This window comes from Cavia porcellus, unplaced genomic scaffold (genome assembly GCF_034190915.1).
Source record: "Cavia porcellus strain 051 isolate PalLab524CR breed Dunkin Hartley unplaced genomic scaffold, mCavPor4.1 scaffold_28, whole genome shotgun sequence".
Taxonomy (NCBI): domain Eukaryota; kingdom Metazoa; phylum Chordata; class Mammalia; order Rodentia; family Caviidae; genus Cavia; species Cavia porcellus.
The window spans coordinates 21257216-21283596 of NW_026947511.1; the positions used below are offsets into that span (position 1 = coordinate 21257216).

Here is a 26381-nt window from a genome sequence, read left to right on the forward strand (position 1 = left end):
TTCATGTGATTCATTGCCACCTAGTTCTGAATTTTAATAATATAATGACTCATGATTTTTACATTTCTTAGAGAACCAGCTTGGTTAAAACCATTGCAGTTGTTTTTACTGGGGTCATCTGAACTACAGTTCCCAGAATGTTCATGAAAGGGACATGCTTTATGTGCTCTGAACGGCTGTAATCTATCATGGCTGGTGCTAGGTAGACAGATTATGAGTTTACAGTGTCAGCCCAGTGAATTAAAGCTTTGTTGTTGACCAGCTTTCTATGCAATTATTTCCAGTTCATATCCTATAAATCAGTATTCACTACATGACAATCAGAAATTTCCATCTAGCATCTATATTTTGTCTTAATTGTAATGTATGGTTCTGTACCTAAAACAGTCTAATATGACTGGTACCAATGGCGTAGAAAATAAATTTCATTTTCACCAGAACCTATTTAAGGAATATTCTATGTTCTCATTTTTGTGTGGAGCCGTTTGGTATTTATGTTGAAATAATAGGAAATGAATTTAAATAGAAACACTTCTCATGTCTTATCTCTGCAAACAAAAAGTATAATTTACAATAAATTAGCACAGCAGTTGTTGGTGTAGCTCAGCTTTATTTTGCAATTCTCACACCTAAGCTCACAAGATGACACTTTTTCTGATAAGGTAATCTTTATAAGGTAGTTCTGTAGGTGATTAAATCTGACAGATGCTAGTGAGATGGTGAGGCTCAGAGATATAATAGCAAATGCTTTGAAAAATTCCTGTTAAAATAATGAAGTATTTTATGATTTGCCAATAGAAAAATCTATCTGATAGAAGAATAAATCAATTACAATATTATATTTCTATATCTAAAACTAAAGTAAAATTATTCACCAATAAGTGAGTGAATTAATATACCAATTACAACAAAATAAACCAGAAAGAAATTGGTATTGTTTAGAATAAAGAATTAGTGCAGTAATGTTTTCCATCATTTCTTAGTATTTACACATCATTGTTCTGCAGAATGAAAATGAAAAGCTTCTAATACAAAGAGAAGCTAAACAGATAAAATGTATCTTTTCATAACATTTTGATAGTCTATCTGTTCTGGAAAACATGCCTTGAACATCGGATCTTTCAAAGGTAAAGCCTTCATCTCCTCCTGGGGCAATGATGGTAATCAGATGGCTGATGTTTCCAATGATACTAGCAATCTGAAATATGTTAAGGCTTAATTGCAGATTGTATAATTAGATTAACCCAATTAATTCTATAGCGCAGTTTTGCAATTCACCTTTATTATTTGAATGTTTGTAGCCCTGGTGTCTTATGTCTAGCAAGAGAATTTCAAAACAGTAGCTTATTGTCCTTGTTTGTTTTTGATTACTTAACTGTTATCTGTGTTGAGAGGATTGGTATTATAGTTTGTTGAAGCACTGAATTACAGGAGGTGCTGTCTTCTGATTTTCTTATCTAAATATATGTTGCACAGTATAAAGAGTTCATTTATAAATACAGTACCAGGAAGTTCCTTGAATCAAGTAAATTAACATGCTGGGCCAACATCACTGACTTCATTAGCAACCCCTGATACCAATGCTGTGTTCATACACGTGTGAAAACTAGAACGACCCTTCAAGGGTTTTCCTGGCCTGAATAATTCCCTCATCACAGAGCAGGCTACTCATCCTGAAATTTTAGTCTCTGCCACCGTGTATTCACTTTGCATAACTCCATCTAGCATGGATACCTTTTGAAAAATCTAACCATAAACAGAAAAACTATGAAAAACTCTAGGTGCAGGGATGAATATGAGGTATAAAGATTATACTGGAGAGAGGAAAAGAGTTGGGAGAAAAATCCTCAGATTTGCTACCTTGTGTTTCAAGAGACAATATAATAAAAGGGGGAAACATTGAGATAAGCTCCCTGCTAAATACTGGATTTGGGGACTAAAATCCTGTTTTTAGCGTTGTTCAGCATTGTCAAAGACATAAGCATGATGAAGAAAATTTAATCCCCACCAGAAAAAAAGAAAGTAAACTTCAGACATTTAAGCTTTTTTGTACCTGCCAGACACTGTAAGTGCTTTTTATAAATTGATCTAATCCCCATAAAAATTCACAGGACGACTAGCCATTTTTATCCTGTTTCTAGATGAGGAAACAGTAGCTTTTATCATCAGATCAAGAATGAATAGGCCTCTCAGAGAGCTGCAGTTACCCTCTACGTGTGACAATGACAGTGTTTCCATATGGCAGATGACTAGTGCTTTTAGTGCTAGCGTTTTAAAATAATATTTGTGCAATAGGATATATTCACTCTGACTCAATGAAATGAATGATTCAAATCATCAAAGAAGGTGCCTAAAACCCATAGTACAGAAGTACCACAGTCCCCATAGAACAGCCTTAGAGACAAAGCCATTGGGTGACCAGGTCTTTGCTATCAGAGTGGATTGTTGCAGCTCTATAATTTCTTTTATGAAATGGATAGATCTGATCAAGAATTAAAACTTGCAAGTTGGACAATGAAATTTATCCACAACAGAACTAATATCTTATTCACCCAGGTTTGACTTTAAAATTGTATCAGTCATGAAAATTATTTCACTATCGTCTTCTGTCCTGAGTAATCAGACTATATTTAATTTTAATCATGACTATGTAAAAATAATAAAAGCTACCAAAATAGTTCATAGTCAATTTTCTGATAAAGTAAATTTGCTTTTTCCTCAATTTGTGATTTAAATGGCCTCCAGAAAGTTTTTTGAAACTAAGTGTTAATTAAAAATATGGAAATGGGTTTAAAGCACATTACAGCACATGGTAGAAGAGATTTGTTCACGCAGTCATACCCATATATTTTTCTCAATGCATTTTTTAACTGTCTATGTTATTGGTTGCTTTTCTGCATGCTTTTCCTCGAAAAAACTGTGATTCTCATGAAAACAGTAATTACAATTGCAATAACTAGGATAAATTGTTATTTGAATAGTACTATGCAGTTTTAGTCACCAAAAGCAAGTTGATGCGCCTGTGCTTTTTAGTTTACACAAATAAGTTAAGCATGTTATCACATTTCCTTATAAACCCAGTGCTTTTTATATCTTACCATGTTTTTAAAAATTCACTTCTCCATGCTTGCATTGACTTATTTTTGGAACTGTAGTTGTGATGCTTTGAGGGACCTATGTTAGCTCTGAAATTCCTACAGAACTTTTTCAGATCCCTAGTGTGTGATATCATGTTACTTTTTGAATCTCTTATTTCCTTACTCATAAACTGGAGATAAACATTTTGGGATATCATGAAAGAATCGGTAGAATTCCAGTTGCTACTAAGGATTAGATAGGAGAATTTCAGGGTCAAATAGATCTGCATTCAAGTTCTGACCAGACTTTACCATTCTATGGTCATCTGACCTTGATTAAGTTACTTACAATCTTTGAGTTCTAGGTTATTCATCTGTTTACAAAAAAAAAAAAAAAAAAAAAAGCATGTAGTGTGACTTGAAGAACCCAATATTGATAATGCATTTTCCAACCAGCCAAATGCCAATCACAAAGTAAATTCTCAGGAAATGAGGGCTGCTGCTTTGTCCCATCATCGCCATTTATTTTCTCAAATGGTCACCCACCCTTCAAGCCCTCTCTGTTGCACACCTCTATTGAGATCTTCTCACCCTACATCGGGCATGGGGCTGGTGGGGAAAATGTGACTTGGAAAATGTGAATTGTGCTCCCTAGAGTAGGCTATCTCAGTAGCCCTCAGAGATTTTTTTCATGTTACTTTCATCAGGAGCTAGGTACAGGAGCAATATCACTGAAGAACCCTTCATAGTTTGAAACTACATTATGTCTACAAAACAACCAGCAATCAGTTTATACATCAGTTTAATTATCAGTTAAAAATAACTATCGTTATAATCAAATCAGTGGAAATCTGTTTGGTTGTGTGGCATCATGCTAATAAAACAAATACTCCAGGACTTCACTGATAAGTGGGAAAGACCAGCACTGCTCTGACCCAAAAGTATAGCCACCAGGTTGGCTTCCAGTTGGAATCATGTTCCATGACAGACTTTTTAAACAGAATTGTAGCAGATCAAACAAACGAGGCAGCCCCAGGGGATGTATACCCTGGTGATATGTGCAAAATCCAATAAAGGCCTTATGATACTATGTGCCCTCAAGTTGTTTGCACCAAATAATAGGAAATAACCACTTATACATGGCTGCAATTCCGGGGCAGTGTGACAAGTTTTGTGCAAGAGGACCATGTGAAATACTCCCATGACACAAGGAAGAAAATCAAACTCTACTGAGGTGAATGAGCCAACCTAGGGAACCAGATGGAATATTGACCGGCAGGGATGAGGGAAAGAAAAGCCTGCCCAGCAGAGGGAGCAGCCAACACAAGATGGGCTGGAAGGGGGCTGGAGATTTAGCTCAGTGGCGTAAGCGCCTGCCTTGCAAGCAGGCAGTCGATCCCTGGTACCGATAAAAAGGAAAAAGACAAAAAAAAAAAAAAAAAAAAAAAAAAAAGAGAGATGGGCTGGGAAAGCAGCTTCAGCCATGCTTCTTCACTTTGTTTGTTTGGTTTTTTGATCATCTAACAAGTGTTTACGAGGCGCAGACTATCCAGGCATGCATTCGAACCATGATGCATATAAGCAGAGAGTGGGTAGTCCAGTGTAGCAGGAGCTGAAGATGTGTGAGGTGCATTTTGATGGCTGCAAGATGGGCACCGTCATGGAAAATAGGGATGCCAGTGTGTCAGATGTCACAGAGCTGTCCCCCAGGAGAAGAGTTTTGTGGTTGATTTAATGTCAGAAACAAGAAAAAGAGAGTAACCGAAGATAACCACAAGACTTTGAGTCTGGTTACTGAGAAGCTGGTGATGTGACTGAAAGATAAGGATGACGGGAGGAGAAATAGGTTTGGGAAGATAATTAGTAGAAATAAATGGACAAGATTCAGCCTGTCTAAGATTCCAGTAAGCACTGAGTGTGTAGTCCAAATATTCTTCCTCATCGTGACAGTAAAAAAATTAAGTCTGGAGAGCTTCACAGGCTGGAGACTTTGGGCCTTATGTAAATAAAAGCCACTTGAAATTGGGTAACATAGGATGTAACATCTGTAACTGGACCAGAGATGACCTAATCCAGTGCCTTAATTTTACAAACAAAAAAACCACTCCGTGACCTACTCTCTACCACGCAGTACAGCCAATCCAGGCCTATGAGTGCATATTTGATGAAAAAAACCCTGGCTTTCTCAAACATTCAAATCTGGAATAAAGATACCACCTACATGTTTCAGAGCTACCGCTTTTTAACTCAACTGGCATGTCTTATAGATTAGGTGAAGGATCTTTTTTGAGAACTTGTATTGCTGGATACACCATTGTCCACAAAATCAGTTTGGTAATTAATTTCTAAGATTTTTACAAAAAGCCACAGAACCTTAAAGTATCTGTTGTGTACAAAGGAATTAATAACTCTTTGTGTCATTGAAATGACAGCAGCTACATATAGAACAGCCCTGCCTAAGAAGAAGGGCTTAAATTCTTCCTAAAAAGGGCCCTGTTTATAGAATGGCAAGTACATAAGAGCAGTTTACTCCAAAGCAAGAAAATCCTTCCTTGCTGACCAGAGAAGTGTGCCTAATAAGTTAAATAATTAGTTACTGGAGATTTTAAAAAAATGGGGTGGGGGTAGAGGAAGCTAAGCAGAGAGGGAAATATTTATAACTGTGGCAACATGTTTCTTAGTAATAATTTATGACCCTATTGGGGGAAAAGGAAACACAGGCTATGATTGAAATATCCAAAATGTAAGCATCATGCTTTCTGTAAATTTTCTTTAGCTAAAAATTAAGGTTGAGATTGACCAAAGTAAATGACTACATGTTCATGTTCTCCCATTTCCTTAATGCTAAGAGTTACCAATTGATTTACAACTTCCTGTGTTGTCTTTTAAATCTATATTTGTCAGCACATTTTTTAATGTCAGATTACTTAAAATAGACATCTTAGGTCTAAGAGGTTGGGAATAATTACATTAACTTCTCTAAAGATTTTATAGCATTTTATAAACATTTTAACTTGGAAAAAAAAACTTTGTATTTCTAAATGAAATTCATTTCAATACAGTCTTAGGAACTTTTTTCTTAACTTTACACTGATGATTCCAGGACTGAAGTTCAATCAGTGTACTTTGAAGTTAAATAAATTGCAGATATAGCTTTGTCCAAATAATTTCAGTCTCCTCTTATTCAGGTAGTTTAAACTGTCAAAATGACAAAAAGTCCATGGGGGGAAAAAAAAAGAAAGAAAGACTAGAACCAAGACATAACATTCTTCCATTGTAGTTTCTGTTCTAACCATTATAATTTATTATCTCATACAATTTCTGCAAATTACAGGTACTTGTTAAATAAACTGTTCTCAAATATGAAAGCCAGGAAATAGCTTCATCTGCACATAAGCTATCATAAGGTACAGTGAAAATGCAACATAGGTAAAATAAAACTTACAAATTTGTATTTGATAATTGAAAACAGGATCTTCCAAAAGGCAATTACATAACTCATCTTTATTATTCTAATTGAGTAATACTGATATTTAATTTCAAATCCTTAGAAAAGAGGTTGGTTGGAATACATCTTCAATTTAAAATATTAAAATCCTCAACTCTTTCATCCTTGATGAAGCCAAGCAAAAATTTATTTGTGACTACAGTTGTTTGAGATACTATACTTACTTCAAGGCTATGCCTTTGAGAGTATAATCTAGGAGGCTAAGCAAACTTAGTCCAAAGTGGCCTCTAAAAACTATTTTTGAAAAGCATTAGATATTTTCCAGCTATTTACAATGAAACCATAAGTCTGACTCATCCTGAAGAAGTTGCCAGATAAGTTCAATCTAAAAGCCAAAAATACAGTGTTGAACTTTCCTATCAAGCGCTTATATGAAAAACAAAGAATGAGATAGAAGAGAGATTAATAGGAAATAGAGAAAAGTTCAAATACTTCTCCAAATTACAAATTCCATTATTACAAAAGTTTTTCAAAACACTGTGTATGTTAATGGTTTCAATTATATTGCTAGTTTATCTTAGTTCACTGAAAAAAGAGATGTCTGTTATTATGTTTCCTTTCTGAAAGAATCTTTTCTGATTTTTTCTACTCTGAGTAACTACTTTGAAGATAATGATTCACAGTGTAATAACTACTGCTACTCTTTTATTATTTAGTTGGGAAATTCTGTGTTCTTTTTTCACAAAATAAAAAAGAGCTCAGATACTTCATTTTCACAAAAATGTAGCCAACATGTGTTAAAAGTGTGCCTTGTAATACTCTCTTAATTTTTGGTAAAACTTGTTCGAGGCAGTTTTTGTGAAGTAAATTCAATCTAGACAACCACAGGCCACATTTGATGCTGAAAAAAAAAAAAAAGATAATGAAAGTGATCAGGCAGAGAAGGGAAAGAGGCAGATTTTCTCATTTGGAAAGTTAGATGTAAACACTTTTCTTTCCTGATAGGTGATTTGCATTAGTTGTGACTATACCACATAGTTATCTAATTATGTCATGTTATCTGGCTCTCAAAGAGATCCGTACTTGGGTCTGAGGAACTCTTCAAAGATAGCACTGTTATACATTTGATACTCTAAAGACTGTTACTGTATGGAAACAGAGTGATAGCATATCCGCAACAATTCTTCTGAGTTAATTGGCTGCCTGAGCAATGCTAATAAATACATACACAAATAGCACGGACCATGTCCTCAGACATGGTTACTTTAGTCTGTCAAATGTCTCAAAATGATGGCATTAGAAAGATGAACCTTTCAATAATAACAGTAATTATAAATAATAATAATAATACACCTTGAGGTTTAATAATACCTTCCCTTTGAAGAACTCCCAACATTTTTATCCACATTATCTAATTTGTGCTTAAAACAATTCTATGAAATAGCCAGTAGCAATTATCATTATCCTTCTTTTACAGATAAATAAACTGAGGCCTAGGGATTTTCATAGCATCACACAATTAGGAATCAAGCCAAGGCTAAAGCCTGTAATTCAGTGATCTATCTTGCAGATTATTGCATCTGTAGAAAATATCTGGGTATGTGAAGAACAATAATATCCCTCAGGAAATGTTTGCAGGAAAGCCAGATCAAAACATCTTTTCTTCCTAAATTGCATTTACACTACAGGAAGTTAGTCCTTTTCTGATTCATTAGAGAGGATTTCATTGTTTGAGGTCATTAAGATAGGAGTACTCAGATTTCAAACTGTAGTATTAGCCTCCAACAAAAGTACAGTTAGAAATAAAAATTTCTAAAATGCTCTAATCCATTTCTTTGACTATTCAACCTCTTAAAAAATTATTTTAAGCCCAAGTTAAACAAGATCAAATCAAGACATATAAATGAAAATGGCACAAGGTGTTAACTGGAGTTTTCTAGCCAAATTGCAAATGAGTTTACTGTGGTCTGCCAACTTAAATTCCTCCTCGCAGCTTCAGCTGGAATGGGTAGTCTTCATTTCCTGTCCTGACTTGTGCTCTGTTACCATTCACTGTTTAGGTGATTAGCATGTGTGGATTTGATGGCCTCAAAGCTCTATTAAGTTATAAATGTTCAAACTACCAGTATGCTGTGGATAAAAATAGAAGTTGCTATTAGATGTCTATTCATACCCTGCAGAAGCCTGGCAACATTTTGAACCTTTTCAAAATGTAAATACTGCATGTTAAGCATAGGAAAGAAAATTAATGTGCTGCATTTGCAAATTTATTTCCAAGTCAAAAATGCAAAGGAGGAGGAGGACTCTTGTAGCAGAACTGATATCCTACATTTACAGGGTATATTAAGACATTTGCAATGGTCTTCACACAAAAGAAAAGTACTTTAGAAGTGGATTAATTAGTTTCTCTGATAATCTTAGCTTTTGAATTTCCTTTCATTTCATTTTAAATTTATGACCCCAGTATGACATTAGTCCAGTTTATTGCATCTCGCAGGTGGCATTCATGTGTTGCTACTTTATGTGCAATACATTGTGGGCAATGAGTTACAGTTTTTTGTTAAAAATTTCCAGAGCCATGCAAGTACTTCTTAATTAGACTTGCAAATAAGTAATGCCTTTCTTCAGGGTGAGGGGAAATAGTTAAAACATTACAGAAATTTTTGTGCCTCTTTCTTTTAGTTAATAGTGGGGAGAGTTGGCAATAAAGTTTGCCTTTTGAAACTTTTGCCATATTTTAGTTAGTTCTGATTTACATATGAAGTCATCCTCTGACAATTCCAAACAAATGTCTTTTCAAACAAACTTACTTTTTTGTCTGTGTGCCTGTGACTCCAAAAGGCTTGAACAGATTTATGTTGCTTTCTGCCATTCCTACTAGTAGAAAGTTGTAATTGCAATGTCATTTTTGATATCTTGAATAGCTCAATGATAGATTTTAATAATTTAACAATTACACATTAATTAAATATTTTAGTGGTATAACATTACCCACAAATCACATTCTCTCCAAAAACAATTGCCCAGAAAAAATAATACATTTGAGTCAATCTTATCAACAGTGTTAACGCATGAAGAAGAAAAAGAATGTGTGAAGTGAAACAATGTTAGGGTAAAATCTTTACATTATTTCTCTGACACACAAAAATTTGAAGCAAAGTCCATTTCCCATAAGCATGTTTTTAGACCCAAACTGACCCTGTATTTAGTTCCAGAAGAGGTCAAAATTCTTGCCATTTATTCCCATGGTAAATGTCCAATTCATATTAAATATACAAATTTTTTAAAGATTTCAAGTGATTTCACTTGGCTTATAAGTAAAGATCTTGCATTCTTCATAATTTTTGATACTAAAATATTATACTTAGGAGTATTCAATTATGCCAAAAAGTCACTTACTTGATATGCCTTAAATACCGTAACGCAATTAAAGGAAAGTGCAGATTGTAAATCATCTTAAATAACACTGACACAATGTGCGTGTAACTTACAATATAACTAACTAAATTTTCATGTAACAGATAACATCTGGGAGAAATGTGTATTGGTAAGTTATGCAAAACTAATTTTCTAGTGACCACATCTGTAGATGGTCTTTATTGTATGTTCACTTAACAGTCCATTATTCTGTGTAGAGATCTATTCTCTTCTTTATTAGAGCTTTTAATGTACTCACCTTCAGTTCAAATGGTCTACTCATTATCAGAAAAAAATATAAATGGCATTCACATGGAACAACATGATTGCTTTTATTATATCCATTTGTGTGCAAACATTCAAAAATGGCAAGAGAAGCATATTTACTGCTTTACATTCAGAGTAATATTTAGAGGGTATTTGAAAGTCAAGCAAAACCAATCATTTGGCCAAATGGATGTATGTGTATAATCAGAAACTCCTGATATTTAATCTCAGCATTAGACCTGAGGCAAGTCACTTAATGTGCTTCCTTTTGTTTCCTGATATTATGGGTGCTATTCTCATACGGAAATAGAAGTTTGCTAAGTAAACCCTACAATAGAAGTGTTCTTTTAATAAACTTACTTGATCTTTTTCCTGTTTTTATTTTTTCAGATTTAAGAGGTAACATATTAAACTTTTGAGGAAAAAAATATGAGACAATTCTAACTCTACAGGAATGTATAAAAATAGTTATAAAACTAGCTTTATTTAATTTGCCTCAACTATTCATAGAATTGAGGAAATTATAACGTTCTTTCAGAAAATCTAACTTAATAAAGCTGACCATGTCTTTCTGTTTTAAATAGATTTTATTACAGAACCAGTGATGTTGTAAAACATGAGGTTTTGTTAAAAAAATACAAAGGCCTAATTGTATTTTTTTTAAAGAAAGTATTGCATCAGACGGTTTCATTTAAGCATATTTGCTGGCTCTGTGTTCTCACCACAATTATTGATTCTAATTTTCCTTAAACTTGTTTTTCAAAAAGGGCTACTCATTTTTAATAGGAAAAAAAATCACTGTGATGCTTCTGGGCATTTATGTTTATTTCAAACTATATATTGGAAAGTGGACCTTCTTATTATTAATGAAAACTTTATTTTTATCTCCCCTTAAAACTGTGGCATTTCTTTTCCTTCTAGTAACTCACTAATATAAAGAAATGCAATTCTGTATAAAAGTGAAAAACATAGCTATGGTTCAGTTCATTAATAGTACACAAACTGCCTGAAGAAAAGAAATACCCCTTCTTTTTGTGCACAAATTAAATCAAGTTATTAGTTATATGAGCTACCCTCACAAAAAAAGAAGGAACAAAAGCCAGACTTTCAGCCTAAACTTCAATTTACTGCAATAAATGGGAAATTCACTGTACTAAAACAAATGATAATGTGAACACATAAAATTCCAAGTTTTCAAATATGTATATTTACCCAGTAGATACACACACACACACACACACACACACACACGCACATTGTAGTGTGCCAAAGACCAGGAAATTAGGTAGTTGTGAGCAATTCATATAAAGGAATGCAGGCCACAGAGGTGTGAGGGATGAAATGAGAGATTGGAACACAAATGTCTGTGTATGATCTGATGGGGAAAGGGCATGAGAGGCGGGTGGTAGAATCTGTTATTACCAAAACGGAGAGGCCATCTATTGAGAACTGCGCTAGGGGGTGAGGACAAATTAGCAGAAAGGTCCATCCTGTGTATAGAAAAGCGTAGCAGTGACACAGATACAGTGGCCACACACAAGGTAAAATTCTGCTTCATTAAAAGAAAACACTTTTACCTTGCAAATCAACACACGTGTGTTTTCTCAGTGCCTGAAACAAGTTCAGTAAAGTCCAATTCTTTGTTCCTTTCAAACTCTCATTCACACCCCCTCCCCCTCAAACCTTGTTTTTCACCAAATATTAAAGTCTATACCACCAAGTAAATATCTCCTCATTTTCCCTTCTCTCTGACTCTCATAAGCAGCTTCTTTATTTTACCTAAAATACATTTGGCTGGCTGCTTTTCCAGCTGCAGCAAAGGAAGACCAATAGAAGATGAGGGAGGATACAATTCAAGAACGGTAGAACAATGTACAAACAGACGCAAATACTTGTGCAGCCCACTTTTTAAAAAGTGGCTCCTGCACGTACTGATCGAAAAGAACTGTTCTAACATGTTTTTCTTAGTGTTCTGGTCTGACCAACATTTAGTTAACTTAAAATAAACAATCTCGAATGATGTCATCTAACAGAATAAAAGTCAGTGCTTAACGAGGTCAATAATTTCCAAGTATGGTAACTTGATGATATATTACAATTTACTGAAAACTTCACAAAGCAAGTGACCACACCAAGGTTTAACTCCTACAGTAGGGAATCCTTTGACTTTAGGCCATTTAGCCTCTTGGTTTCCAAGTCCCTTTGCCTTTGAATTTAGGACACTTCATAGCTTCTATATATTTACACTTGGAAATTTCTTGTAAAATTAAAATCAGTAACACAAATTTAATCCAAAATACATACACACTGGTCAGACGAAGAAAAAACTTAGCTTCTACTGTATTTCAAAACGTATCTCAATCAAAAAAATGTTAATATGTAAATAATGAAATGTAACATGGAAGCTTGTGTGAAATACATGGAGAAGTTATAAACCATGAATGACAATTTCATGATTTTTCTCTATGCTTCATAAGATGGTCATTTTTTAAATGAATTTATGCATTTCTAGAGTTTAGTCTCCAAACTTGTAAGCACAGGATCTGACTTTCTCAGAAAATGGTGAGCAACTTCATCTCTGAGCTGCAATGGTAAGCTCATGAGAATCTGCTGTACAAACGGGAACCATTTATTGATTTATGGTGAGGAATGTAAAAGGCACAAAAGCCAGGACACTCAAGTGGTCATGTCTTTACAGATCAATTGAGATGGGAAATTAAATTATGGTCAAAATGTTGCTTGTTAACCATGGAATTAGAATAAGAGGAACTAATTAAATGATTCAGATGTTTAATGCTATTAGTACTCTCATCTCTTCTTTCTTTCCCTCAAATTATGGTCTGATGGGCACTGCCAAAGTTGGCTTCACTGTCTTTCTTCTTCACTTCCAATTTTGACTATCACCCTCCCTCTGACTGATGCCCTCTTGCTAAAGAGTTGTCAGTTGGTCATGGTGAAGTCTTTCTGTGCCCTCTGTGCTTTCAGTAATTGATCTGATCTACAGTGTACCGGCTGTACATAATAATCTTTAGAGCTTTGTCCTCATCACTAAGTTCTTGATGGCCACTTTATTACTGCCCACAATAAGAGCTGCATTCTGGTGAGTGGCATCCATCAACATAAGGCGGTCATGAAATAGTACTATCTGCCTGACCCGGAGAAGAAGAGCAGGGTTTTTAAAGCTGGGTTCTCCACCTCCAGAGAGCTCGTAAGCAAGAGTAAGGCACTAAGGCCTGAAACAAAATACAATACGAGATCCTAAACTACAGAATATAAAAAGAGGTTACGTATATGGAAAAATAGAACGTAAACAATGAGTTATGGAGCTCAGAAAGCACCAGGTAACTGAGAGGGCAGTGGCATAAAGATTTAGAGGAGATGGCACATAAAAGATTCCAGCTTGGAAGTGTGGTAGGTTTATCAGGAAACTGACTGAAATTGTGATTATTCATGGAAGGTTGTCAAAATTTAGTTATTTTCTTTCTTTCCAGCAAGTAATAGAGATGGCCAACCCTGCAGGGGGCCCTTTTCCAAGTCCTCTGGAGGAAGGAATCTCTTTTGATATTTACTCAAAATTCATTGAGCCACCTCCAATGTTGGATAAAGAAATGCAGGTAAGGTTTCTTTTGTATTTTCATTGATGCAGCCTAGGAATTACATTCTTAGGGGTGGGAAGAAAAAAGCAGATGTTCTTCCATTATCTTTGCCTCTGAATTTTCCCAGACAGATGTAAATATTGATTTTAGCAATGATTCCCAAGTGTACCAGTTGATGGCAGTTCAGTGGTTTTAATTTCTTTAGTCTCATACTCCCTAATCTCTACCTTCGTTCTCCCAAAAGTTAACACCGCCTTGCCGCCATGACTTGATCTGTCATAAATCCCAATAAAAGTACTATATAGGGTAACATCAAATTAAAATCTCCTAGACTGACATCCTTCCTTGTATAAAATCTAGTAGAAATTTGAGGTTACCCATTAATCATTGAATGTTCCACAAATCACTTGAATGTTGTTTGCGTTCATTTTAGGGGTTGGATCAAGCACAAGGCCATGAGGAGTCCCAGCCAGAATCTGACATTTTGGAGATGGATCCTTTAGATGGCTTCACCATTGAGGATATAAAGTCTATACTGGCTCAAGTTACAGATGACATTTTCACAGATGTCCAGGTACCGAGTATTGATAGTTTAAGCACTTCATTATTGGGAATTAGTAAACCTCAGCTTTCTCATCTGCACACACAGCCAACGCTGTGCAAGCAAGAGTGATACTGCCGGTGGGGATGTTCAGTTTACCATGCCGACACTGTCATCTGAGGTTCAGTAAGGTCACCAAGTAGTTTTAGCAACAGTGTCTGATATGGTATGTGTTAATCAGTGTGCAAAGTCATTCAACATTGAAGTCCCCAAATTCAAAATGGTAAAGATCTTGTACCTTGTTACACTATCAACATTGCTTATATGAAGAGAATTGGTGTACATTTCTCTTCCTTTCTGCTTTGTTTTGTTTTGTATTCTGAATCAAACTCAAGACCTCACACTTCCCAGGCAGGCGCTGTGCCACTGAGCTACATCCCTGACCCTACATTTCTAAACAGTAAAACACTGAAGATTGAATGGACAATTTCAGCTAAGTTTTTCTCATCAAAATTTTTTTTTTAAAAAAAAGAGTATTTGAAATCCTTCTCAAATAGTTTATTCCTTTTCACATGTCACTAATAGTCAAACAATTTATGTCAATGGCAGTTTGAAAAGGTCCATGGCAACTGTGATCTCAATAGCAACAGGCAACAATCGATCACCTGGATCAGCTTTATGCAAAATTATTTCTTATTCTTTCCAAACAAACAAATATTTCTACCCTAGCACAAAGACGTATAGGAATTCATCTAATCTTCCAGGCCAAATGATTAAATAAGTGAATTGTGTTTTTAAGCAAATTTGCAATTTCTTAGAAATAGCCATAAATCAGTATGCCAACATAGCACGTATTTAAAACACTAGTGCATGTCAAAAGATTTAGTTGTTATCTGAATATAAGACAATATATTAAAAGCATTCTATATTAATAACTAAATTAGAGGAGCAAAAGATTATCTTGGCATAAGTACTCCTTCATACTTGTTTAATCATTGAATATTATTGCATTATTTACATGAACATTTAATGATTTGATGCCAACAAAATCAGCCAAAGTCCTCAGCTTAATAAGGGATGTTTAGTGTTTAGCAGCAAAAGTAGAAGAACACGTTTTACACAAAGCTTTATTGTTAACAACCCTGTGAATGTAATAACTGGTTACTGTGTGGAAGGGCAGAGTGCAGTTGAATTAAGCTGAGTTCAGAACATATCTCCTTTTTAGATTTGATAACATTTCATCTAAATATAGTTTATGTATAATCATGGCCCTGGGCTCCTTTGCAATCCTGCGGCTCTGAAATTATTGCCGAGGAACTACTCAGCAATAGAATTGTTTGCAGACCCAAAAAATTGAAAACATCTTTCCCAAGGTCATATTCCATGTAGTGAGCAGTATGCTTTTAACTAGTCACTAAATTTGTTAATGCTAGACTCTGCAGCATTTATACCTTTACTCTATAGTAGAAGGAATATGATTATTGTATGTGCACATTATCTTCCCATTGGCCTAACTCCATCTTTAAAGTTTGTTAGCTTGTTCACCTAAATGCAATTAGGCACCAAAAGAACTTGAACCAGAGGAGAGAAATACAGGACCTTTGATGCCACAATCATTTCCATATTAAGTGGATCTGTAGACATCAGCCTCAACCAGATTACTGCCAATTTTTCAATGAAATAGCAAGATGATGTGGATTTATATATTCTCAAATTGGCAAACTCTTTTACGTATTTTTTTTTCTTTCAATAGTCCATGTGAATAAGGAGGGCACATCCCCTGAGCAATTGAAAAATGATACTCACAAAGATTAAGTCATTTGTCTAGAGTTTCCAGGGTCAACAACTGATGAAAGCCCCTGAATGGGAGCTATGAACTGGGTTCTAGCTCTAATACCAGTGTGATCCACAAAAACCACATAACGTCTAATACCACCAGAAGACTACTTTGGATTTTAACATACTTGTGGGGTGATACTTTTTCAGTATTTACCCTTGTGTTTTGGTCAGATTCCAAGTTGGGTAATTACTCTCCACTTACCTAAAATTTCTCCTCCTGTTTCAGATGAGTAAGTTATTTTTTACTTCTAAAATCTGACTTCCCATGTTCCTGAATCTAAAAATGCCCACATCCTTTGTAAAGGCAGCTGCATGTCAGTGGTCATTATACATATGCCCTCTGAACAAATGTGCTATGCAAACATTTAGCGAACTATTATTTGTAAGATGGTTTACATTTCCCCATAGTTTTTTCTTCTTCTTCATTTAGAATTCACACCATTATTGCAGTTTTTGCAGGAAGAATCAGTGGAGAATTCATATTTTACGCATGTTTTTCAGAGTTTCTTCGCTAGTATGGTTACAAGAATATATCATCTCTATAATGCAGACATTTCTGAAAACATAGTGTGAATCCTAAAATTTTTTATGCTAATCTACTTATTTTCCAATTGACTCACTTTATAGTTTCAGAGATTTATTAAAAATGAAGTTATCTTGGCCTTCAGCTGTTAATTAAAATTACACTGAATAGAGCAAACATTTTAAGCCTATATAGTTTAGGTATTTTAATTTTAAAAATACATTCAAAATTAAATTATTTTGGCCCTGAGTTGTATAATAAAAATTACACCCAATGGAGCAAAATTTAATATAGTTAAAGAATTACGTTTCAGAGAAATAACACGAGCACTAAATTCTTGCATTAAATGTTGGCTCCTGGAATAAAAACAACGTGAAAACTTAAGAGGAAAATTTGCCATCTTGGGACTGTAGATATCTTTAGGTTAACTTTGAGTTTTAAAGGTTACAAAACTTGAAGGAGATCACCACAAGTTAGTGGTCAATGAAAAGCTACTGAACATAGGTTAAAGGTTTTACATTCTTTTCTAAAGAAAACAGAACCAGATCCAGCTCCGATGGTTGTACAATAGCTTTTCTAATCAGCAGTGTCTTCAGAGATAAGAAGTAGACACAGGCAGACCAATGATAGCATCTTCTGGTCCAGTCATGAAATCTTTTGATCAAGGCTCTCTTGGTTGTGCATAAACCAAGGTCTCCAGGTCTGATCCCCAAGACCTGGAGGTCTAAAAGGTTATTCTCATCGAGGTACAGCACTCTGTTAGATGCACTCTGCAGTCATGAACCTTTCCCCAAGGCCACACTTGTCTCAACAAATTCTGTTTCAGTGAAATACCAGGGAGGTTTCCAGGTGAATATGAAAGCCCTCGTGAGGTAGTGAAGTATAAGTTGTAGGTGACAGTCAGCTGGAAAGCACAGATTGCACAGTGAGCACTGAACATTCATTAAAGTGGAAAGATTGTTTGGGTAGAGCTATTCTTCCAACTCTTTGGAATCGTGACAAGATTATTTCTTCAACCCATTTCAACCCATACCAACAGATCACAATGAAATATGTAATTGGTGAAGTATATTATGAATTTAAAGCTAAGATATAAAATTAACCCAATTTAAACTCTCCCTAATTTATTTATTATTTCTTTTTTATTTTGTCTTTTTGAGACAAGATTTTGCTATGCAGTTCAGGCTGGCCTTGAACTTACTTTGTAGCGCAAGCTGGTCTCCAACTCACAATGATACTCCTGTCTTAGTCTCCCCAGTGCTGAGATTACAGGTGTGCACCACCACACCTGGCCATACTAATTTTTTATATAAGAGTCATTAAGTGACTTGCCCAAGACTCTGTAGCTACATAAGTCTTTCTACTCATAGGCCAGTGTTTCTTTTAAGTGTACCATTCAAGAGGGAGATAATCATCCTGAAAACAAAGTTCCATAGCAAGTTGGATGATCATTTTATCACTCCTTCCACCCTTCATTCAGCCATCTAGAAAGGAAAAGGTAGGAATAAAACCAAAAGCCAAAAATTGGTCCCGAGGCATTAAAGAAAATGAAATCAACAAACAAACAAACAAAAAACAAAACAACAAACAAACATTTGTATTCATGTGTATTTTGAACCCAGAATTGCTGGCACCAGTGTGATCTTGTGAGAAATACCAACCTTTCCTCTGCTGGTAAAACAAAATCTCATCAGAAAAGATAATTGAGGCAGACATTTCTAAACTGTTATAGTTGTACTCAAATAAATGAATTAATGAATGAATTAATGTGTACCTAAAACCACATTGATTTTTCACATTTCTTGTGTCTAAATTAAATAATAAATTTTCTCAAAAGGCAACTACCACAAAGACTTAAAATTATGTGATATGTATATTCTCAATTTATAATTTATTAATATATATGTGTACTATAATAGTGTAGACACTATTCTTCATAATCTCATAGGCATTTTTAAATCACCGCAAATATAATAACAATAACATCTTTTTTTTGCTACATCAGCCAACAAAGCAAACATTTCTCTGCATGTCGTTTTATTATCCCCTATAATAAAAGAAAGACATTTGCAGTGCTACTAATGTTCAGATAATGTGTAAGTATTTCTGGAATTGTGCAGGTAGCAATGTTAGTCCACAGAATATCCTGCCAGGGGCTAAATGCTATCACAGCTTCAGCAATCACTAAAACCTGTCAGCAATTGCTTACTTTTTTCTACCAAAAATATACTACAAAGTGGCACCATTCCAAGAGTTATAATGTATGATGAATATGCTTAATTATGAGAATTGTTCTAATTATGAGATTATCTGTGTTGTTATTTCACAACAGAAGCTTTCTGGGATCCTATTTAGAATGCCTTACGCAAAAGACAAAAACATCCATTGCAAAGGGGTGGAGGGGACAAACAACACAGCAGTAACTGAGCACAAAGCAGTTATTCTGATTTGGTGCTTATTGGTAAAGTCTGTCTGAAAATACAGATAAATTATCCTATCTTCTAACACATGGCTATTGAAAAATGGCTGTCCAAATACCACTTCCTGTTCATAGTAGACATGCTATACATTGGGAATGTGCAGAGAAATATGATAAAGTGTTATCACATCACTACAGGCTGAAACACGGCTGTGTCTGCAAAACAGGAAGGTGTGTGAGGGATAATGTCTGTCTTTAGGCACTATAGTATGTCAAAACCACAAAGACAATGTGCAGCGAAAGATAGCTCCATCATAACCACTTTTTTATGATTGTCTTCACAGAACAAGATAAACGAAAAGCTGCAAATACAGGAAGAGGCCTTTAATGCTCGAATAGAAAAATTGAAAAAAGCCTGAGGACTCGGTACAAGAAGAGAGATGCTAAACTTCACAGAAACAAACAAAACTAGCTGGAATAACAGATTCTCTAGAGCATTGGATCGTCTTCATTTCATTGTGAAAAGAAAAACGAGCCCCACTTTTTATTGTCATAAGTATTTTAAAAAGTATTAGCCCAATTTTGCCACCTCTGTACCGTAACAGCCTCTGAATTTACTGTACCACAGTAATGAAAATATTTGTATACAGGAGCTTGGAGAATTACATATAAAAATGCAATTATTTTTATGATAGTTCTTTGACGTTTTTACTAATAAAGATTACATCTTCACTGAGAATGAACTAGCTTTTTTAAATAACCAAAAACAAAGAAAAATAATAATAATAATTGTATCCATATTTACATAAATGAACTGTCACATTGCTGGAGCACTATGAAAAGATACTAGTACTACACTACTGAGAATAAAACTTGCTAAACAATGGCAATTCAAACACATATGCTGGAAGTTTTTTTAAACTTAAATCATTTGGTTTTCTTATTTAAATGTTACAGTGTGAAACCAATTTTCTGAAATTATATAATGCAGTTTGAAGCATTTTAATTTATTCTGCACTGTATTTGTTATTTCTAATCTTGTTACTCTCCCAGGAGAATACATGACCTATATAAAAAGAAATGATGTATAAATGGTTATTAAAGTCCAACCTATATATAGATTGTTCAAAATCTTAAATACAAATCAAACTCACAGAGTTCCTAAAATTAACCATTACGTTTCAGTGGAATGATTGAAGAATATCTCAAGTTTTTAAATACCCTGATGAAAATATAATTTTAAAACACAGTAGCCTTGCATGTGCTGACTGTCCCTAGTTAAACAGATTAGTTAATTACTGCCTAAGCCCTTTCAGAAGCTCCTAGACCTCAGCAGATTCTGGAATGGAGGCAGAAAATTGGCAGGAGGAGTCAGATCCCTCAAGAGTTTTCAAAATTGTGTAATACCTACTGCTGGATGGCATTTGGCTAATTATGGACTATACCCTTACCTTCTCTATCAGTATGGAAGGAACTTCTCAAAACATCCCCACTTGGAACATAGAGCTAACAGCTGCTGGTCATTTTCTGACTATACTAATCTGCAAATTAAGAGTAGTCCTTAAGATAAAATCTTGCTATTGTTCCTCTAGCTCTCAGGCTGGAGGAACAATACCTGGAGATGTGTTTCTTCCTTTAGCTGTCCTTTCTGAAAAAAGCATTAAGGGCTGGAGGAGATCATGTAGTAGACTCACAAATCTGGGTTCCCTCAGCAGTCTTTTCCCCAGGAAAAACAGTAAAACTGGGTAACCACAAACGGAATAAAGAAGATTCTAGAAATCACCAAGCACAGCTTCAAATGCAATCCTCGGCACAAAGTGGAACTGCACTTCTCATAAAAAGTGTTTATTGGAGCAAGGGTACCAGGAGCCTATCACCGAATCAGAAGTGGCATTACAATCCTTAAACACTGCCTAGTGACAATATAACACACATCCTGACAGCTGGAGCTAAGATTCTTCAAGACTGAAACAGGCTTTGCCACTGCCTAGTGTATGACCCTAGACAGGCCACATAACTCTTATTTATTCATTTATTAAGTGAGAATAGCACCTATTTTTGAGGTAATTAAGAGAATTCAATAAACTCATGCTAAGTGGATTTTCTTGTAAAATTTGATTTGCTTACATTTTAGGATGTACAAAATGTCACACTCAATTGCTGGAGCAGCCTCTCTGCCAGAATTCCCAGCTCCCCTGGCTCCCTCTTGGAACCTATGGGTGGGTGTGTGCTCCCCTTCTTTTTCATACAGCCCACAGTGACTAATCTGTCTCTCTACTGTCCTCGGTGTTTTATGTTGGACCAACCAGGCATCTTTGTGGCAGTTCAAACAATAATAGGATCTAATAACAGAAAGCAATCATGGTAGCAGTAACAAAACTTTTAATTCATATTCTTTGTGTTTTAAAATAAATGCTGATTTGAGAAAAGCATACAACTAGTTTGTAAAACAAAACAATTTAAACACAAACACTGTACACAATGAAAACAATAAAAAAAATCTTTCCCTAAGTATCCTCTTCCTTTCCCAACAGGCAGCTAGAGATTTACTTATTCAAACAATTGTATGGGTGGTGATTGATTGATAGATTGATACTGGGGATTGAACTCATGACCTCATGCTTGCCAGGTGCTATGCCACTCAGCTATACCCCTGGAGGTGGTGATTTATTAAAACACAATTTACATTGCTTCCATCAAATAATATATCTGAAAGACATTTTTCCATATCAATAAATTTTAATGACCATATAATATTTCATTTTTTTCAATTCCCATCATTTTTTTAACTAGATTTATTGATAATTTTTACTTTTTATACTATTTTGTTACTGCACTGCTACATTGCCATCTTGTGTGTACATTTTTGTAAATATGTTTAATATGTCCATAGCATGAAGTTACAGAGGAGGAATTTCTAGGTCAAATTGTATGCGCATTTTGAATATTGATAGAAACAAAGATATTGCCCCATTTTGCAAACCCACCGACAGTGCGTTTGTTTTTTCTCTTTTGTTAATATATTGGTACAATTTAGATATACATAATGATCACATTCTACATAGGGAGTTTATACCTGTGCATGATGTATCTTAGTTCCTCCTTTTTCCCATTCCCTTCCCTCTCTCTTCAACATCTATTTTTCTCCTTAGTTACAAAAGCTTTGTTTCCATTTTGTTCTTTCCTTCTCATTTTTTCTTTTCCCTTTCATTCCCACTCCATTTGAACAAGGGAACTGCCCCTCTCCTTTTGAACAATTTCTTACTTTTTCACATTATCAATTATACATTTTAGTTCTTGTTTACACACCCATTTAGTTCTTATTTCTCACATAACAGACACAATGTGATATTTACACACATGTGACCAATTTATTTCACTTAAGAGTATGATCTCAGTCTATCCATTTAGCTATAAATTTCTTAGGTTCATCTTTCTGGCAGAGTGGTATTCCACTGTATTAAAAAAAAAAACACTTCTATCCATTTGTCAGTTGATGGGCATTTGGGCTGTTTCCAAGACTTAGCAGTCTTAAACTGTGCAGCATACATTGCTGTTGTATGATGCTTTTAATTCTTTTGGGACAATATCAAGAATAGTGAGTCAAATGGAATCACTACTCTTAGTTTTTTGAGGAATTGCCACACTGATTTTTCACAGTGGTTGCACCAGTCTAAACTCCCACCAACAAGGCAGAAGAGTTCTTTTTTCCCCACTGTCCTATTAGCATTTGTTAGTGGTGATTTCTTTATAGCAATCTTTCTTTCTGGAGTGAGATGGAATCTCAGCATTGTTTTAATTTGTATCTCTCTAATGATCAGTGATGTTGAACAGTTTTTCTTATATTTATTTGCTTTTCGTACTGCTGCTGCTTCTGAAAAGTACCTACACATTTCAGATGCTCATCTTGGGGTTTGATCTTTAAATCTGAGGGTTTGTTTTTTTTTCAGTTTTTTACATGTTCCATATATTATTGTTTATCTCAAGAACAACTAGCTAAGATTTTTTCCTACTCGGTGGATTCACAGTGTATTATGAATGGCTCCCTCTACATTGTTACTAACAGCATATATTAGCCAATGCTTCTTCTTCTTCATTCTAATGGAAAATAATTTCATGTCATTGTTTCAGTTTTATCTTATTGTTTTACTGATGTGAATTATCGATTTTCATATCTTCATAAGCAGATACATTATATTTTATATAAATGTATATATTCATTTAATCCTAAGCAGTCATGAGACATTGACAGATATTACTAGCCTCATTTTACAGTCATGGAACTTAAAGCTTACAGAGATTATTAACAAGTTACACAGTTAACAACCAGTAGATCAGGGTTTCAAACTCAGACCTATTTTACAGATAATGAAACTGTAATAGAGAAATATTAAGTAATTTTCCCATGATTCTGCAATTACTAAGTGATAGAGTTAGGTTTTGAATCTGAGCCTATATGATTGTAAAATCTACATACTTAATATTTATCTTCATGTACCCATTTCAATTAGCATGATAGGGAACTGATTTTTTTTTCTTTTGTTTATGTCTTTAGCATAAAATTTTCTAAATTTTATGTAAGGAAGAATGTATAAGCCAGTTATATTCATTCATTCTTGTATTAAATATTCGTTGAACACCTCTTATGTGCCTGAGTATTGAGTGATAAGACAAAGAAACATAGCCTCTTCCCTAATAATCTGTTACAATTAACATTATCTGTGATAAAGATAGGCTTCGGGGAATTGTAGAGGCATAAAATAAATGAGCTTGGTTTTGCCTCACAGGTTAGAGAAAATTCTTATGAATATTCACATTTGGACTGAGATCTGAGAGCTAAGTGGAATGCAACTAGAAAGAGGAAGATGAAGGAAGCTTCCTTTCAGGGAGACAGAGAAGTACATGCAAAATCCCCCAAAACTAACAGGCTGAATGACCAGACACCGAACTCTTACAGGGGCATAGCCAACATTACAGATTTTTAGTTTTAACTTTAAAAAATATGAAATTGTTAGTAAATTTTAAATAGGAAGTGACATCAGATTAGTGTTTCTAAAGAGGACCTTTCAGTACCAAAATTTCTATCCACTATGGAAAAGTGAATATTCACTTATTAGCAACTTCTAAAAGTGGAATAAATACGGAAGCTTTGACTTTCTTACAGTCATGAAGTCTACCTATATAAGTGATCTTTGGCACAAGGCAAGCCTTTGAAACATCAGTTTAAAAGATAACGCTCACCTATCTCTGGGAAAGGAACAGTTTTTCCTCTCACTATATCCAGGAAGACAGTTCTTGCCTTTGCAGGAATAGTTTTAGGAAAAGTGTCTCCTCAACCCCATGATAACACTCAACAAGCAAGTACACTCATTATGTTATGCACAAGCTAGAGACTACCACTACTATGAGTCTTTGCAGGCACTATTGCATCTAATTATAACAGTGGAGTTATTTTTTCCAAAATCTGAACATAAAGCCCTGTTTCTGTCCTCCATTTGATTGGAACCATTCAACCATCCTGGTAGATAATAAGTTTGCATGTTCTTAGATTGCATTTCATTATGCTCCACTTCCCTTAGTGAATAAACGTGCAGTTTTTCCCAACAGTTGTAGAGGAGAAATTCTCCAGACATCTCAAATTTCAGTCTCAGGAAGACATTCCCTGACTGTATATCAAAGTCATTTTTTTCTGGATATTAATGTTTTAAGTAGAAGAAGTCAGACTCCTTCATGGCCCAAGTATCTATTAAATTAAGTTTCTTAAGCAAAATGAGTCTAGGTCACAATAAATTCATCTTGTTGGAATTTGTAAATGGTAAAACAGAGAATGCTAAAAGGGGCCGCTTGGTTTTTCATGGAAGTATCAGCAATTAAGATCAATGTGTTACATTTGGTCAAAGTTACTAAAGACCTTTTTTGTATTGAATTTTAATTTTTAGCTTCAAAGAATGGTCAGTGGCAATAGCTCTAGTGGATGTGCATTCATACATAATATTAATAATATTAATACTTTATATTAATAATAATTTATAATAATTAATAATATATAATCGGCCTAAAATTTATCCAGGCTACTTTGAAACAAGACAATGGACCCTTGAGTTAAGACGAGCCTGACACATGAACAACTTGGCTATGACCAGAATTTTGGTTTTAACTTACAACCAGAGTTTTGAGTTATGACCTGAATGCCTGCTAGTTATGTTTCTAGATGGTCTCAGATACAGATTTAATCCTTAAAGAGTTCTGGAAGGCACATTACAACATTCTTTGCTGAATGGGGTTAATTAAGAAATCTTGGGCCAATGTCTGTCTGAGAACATTTAGATCTGCCTGTACACAGAGAGAAACTCTGAAGGTGATGTGGAGGAGCCCAAAATCTCAGTCGACAACTTGAGTTACAAGCAACCCTTGGGGAAAAAAATAACTAATTTTGTAAGTCAAAGGTCCACTATATACTGTATTTGACTTCATGGAATTAATGAATCTTATAATCTATAGGGAGAAGATAAGCAATTGAATAAATAGGATGATAAGACAATACAGAATACAAATGAATAATAATAACAAGCCATAGAACAAAATGTTTTGGAGTGTGAGAGCAAATTTCCATGCAATGCTCTGAGAATTGCTTAGAAAGAATGACTTTTGAGCTGAGACCTGTAAGAGAAAATCAACCAGAGGCTGTGATGAGGAGTATTTGTTGCAAGCAGAAAATAAAGGTGTTCTGTGTTACACTCGCAAGTACAACCTCTGGTCACTCCAAGCAGGTCTCAGGGAAAAGGGTCACGATCCTGGAAACTAGACAAGCTGTTTTACAGACTCAGACACTGGCATTCCTAATTTAGTCTCTCTCTCCTCTACCATGCCGGCAAGACCATATTACTTGACTATTTTGACAGATTATGCAGAATTATAGCCACAAAAATGCTTGTCAGGCCAGTACCCAAATCCCAATCACCTCATTTGCTTAAAGGAACCCTAATTGAAGAACACCAAATAAATTATGGAGATACTGCAAAGAAGAAATAGCAAACTCCCTTTTTCGTGTAAACTGTACAAAATGACTTCCTTCCAAAAGAAAGTATGGAAGGGGTATATATAGGAAGGGCACCTTTGTAGTTAGACACAGTGGTAAACATCATCAGCCAGGTGATATGACGAGCATAAATCATGTTGGTAGCAAGTGAAAATAATGCTTTAGCTCTATCTTGCTCCCCAAAATTCATAACCCTACTTCAATTATGAGGATAA

General features: G+C 34.9%; 1 protein-coding gene across 2 annotated transcripts in view; it reads left to right on the plus strand.

Moving 5' to 3' along the window:
* The window catches only part of Cabcoco1 (ciliary associated calcium binding coiled-coil 1), a 101830-nt gene extending 81964 nt beyond the window's left edge, over positions 1 to 19866 (plus strand). For both annotated transcript variants that reach the window (XM_003473574.5, XM_063239538.1), the window contains exons 6-8: positions 13701 to 13823; positions 14239 to 14379; positions 19472 to 19866. In XM_003473574.5, the coding sequence (XP_003473622.3) occupies positions 13701 to 13823; positions 14239 to 14379; positions 19472 to 19546 (339 nt within the window). In that variant the 3' untranslated portion in view covers positions 19547 to 19866. The remainder of the gene's footprint in view (positions 1 to 13700; positions 13824 to 14238; positions 14380 to 19471) is intronic.
* The last annotated feature ends 6515 nt before the right edge of the window (positions 19867 to 26381 follow it).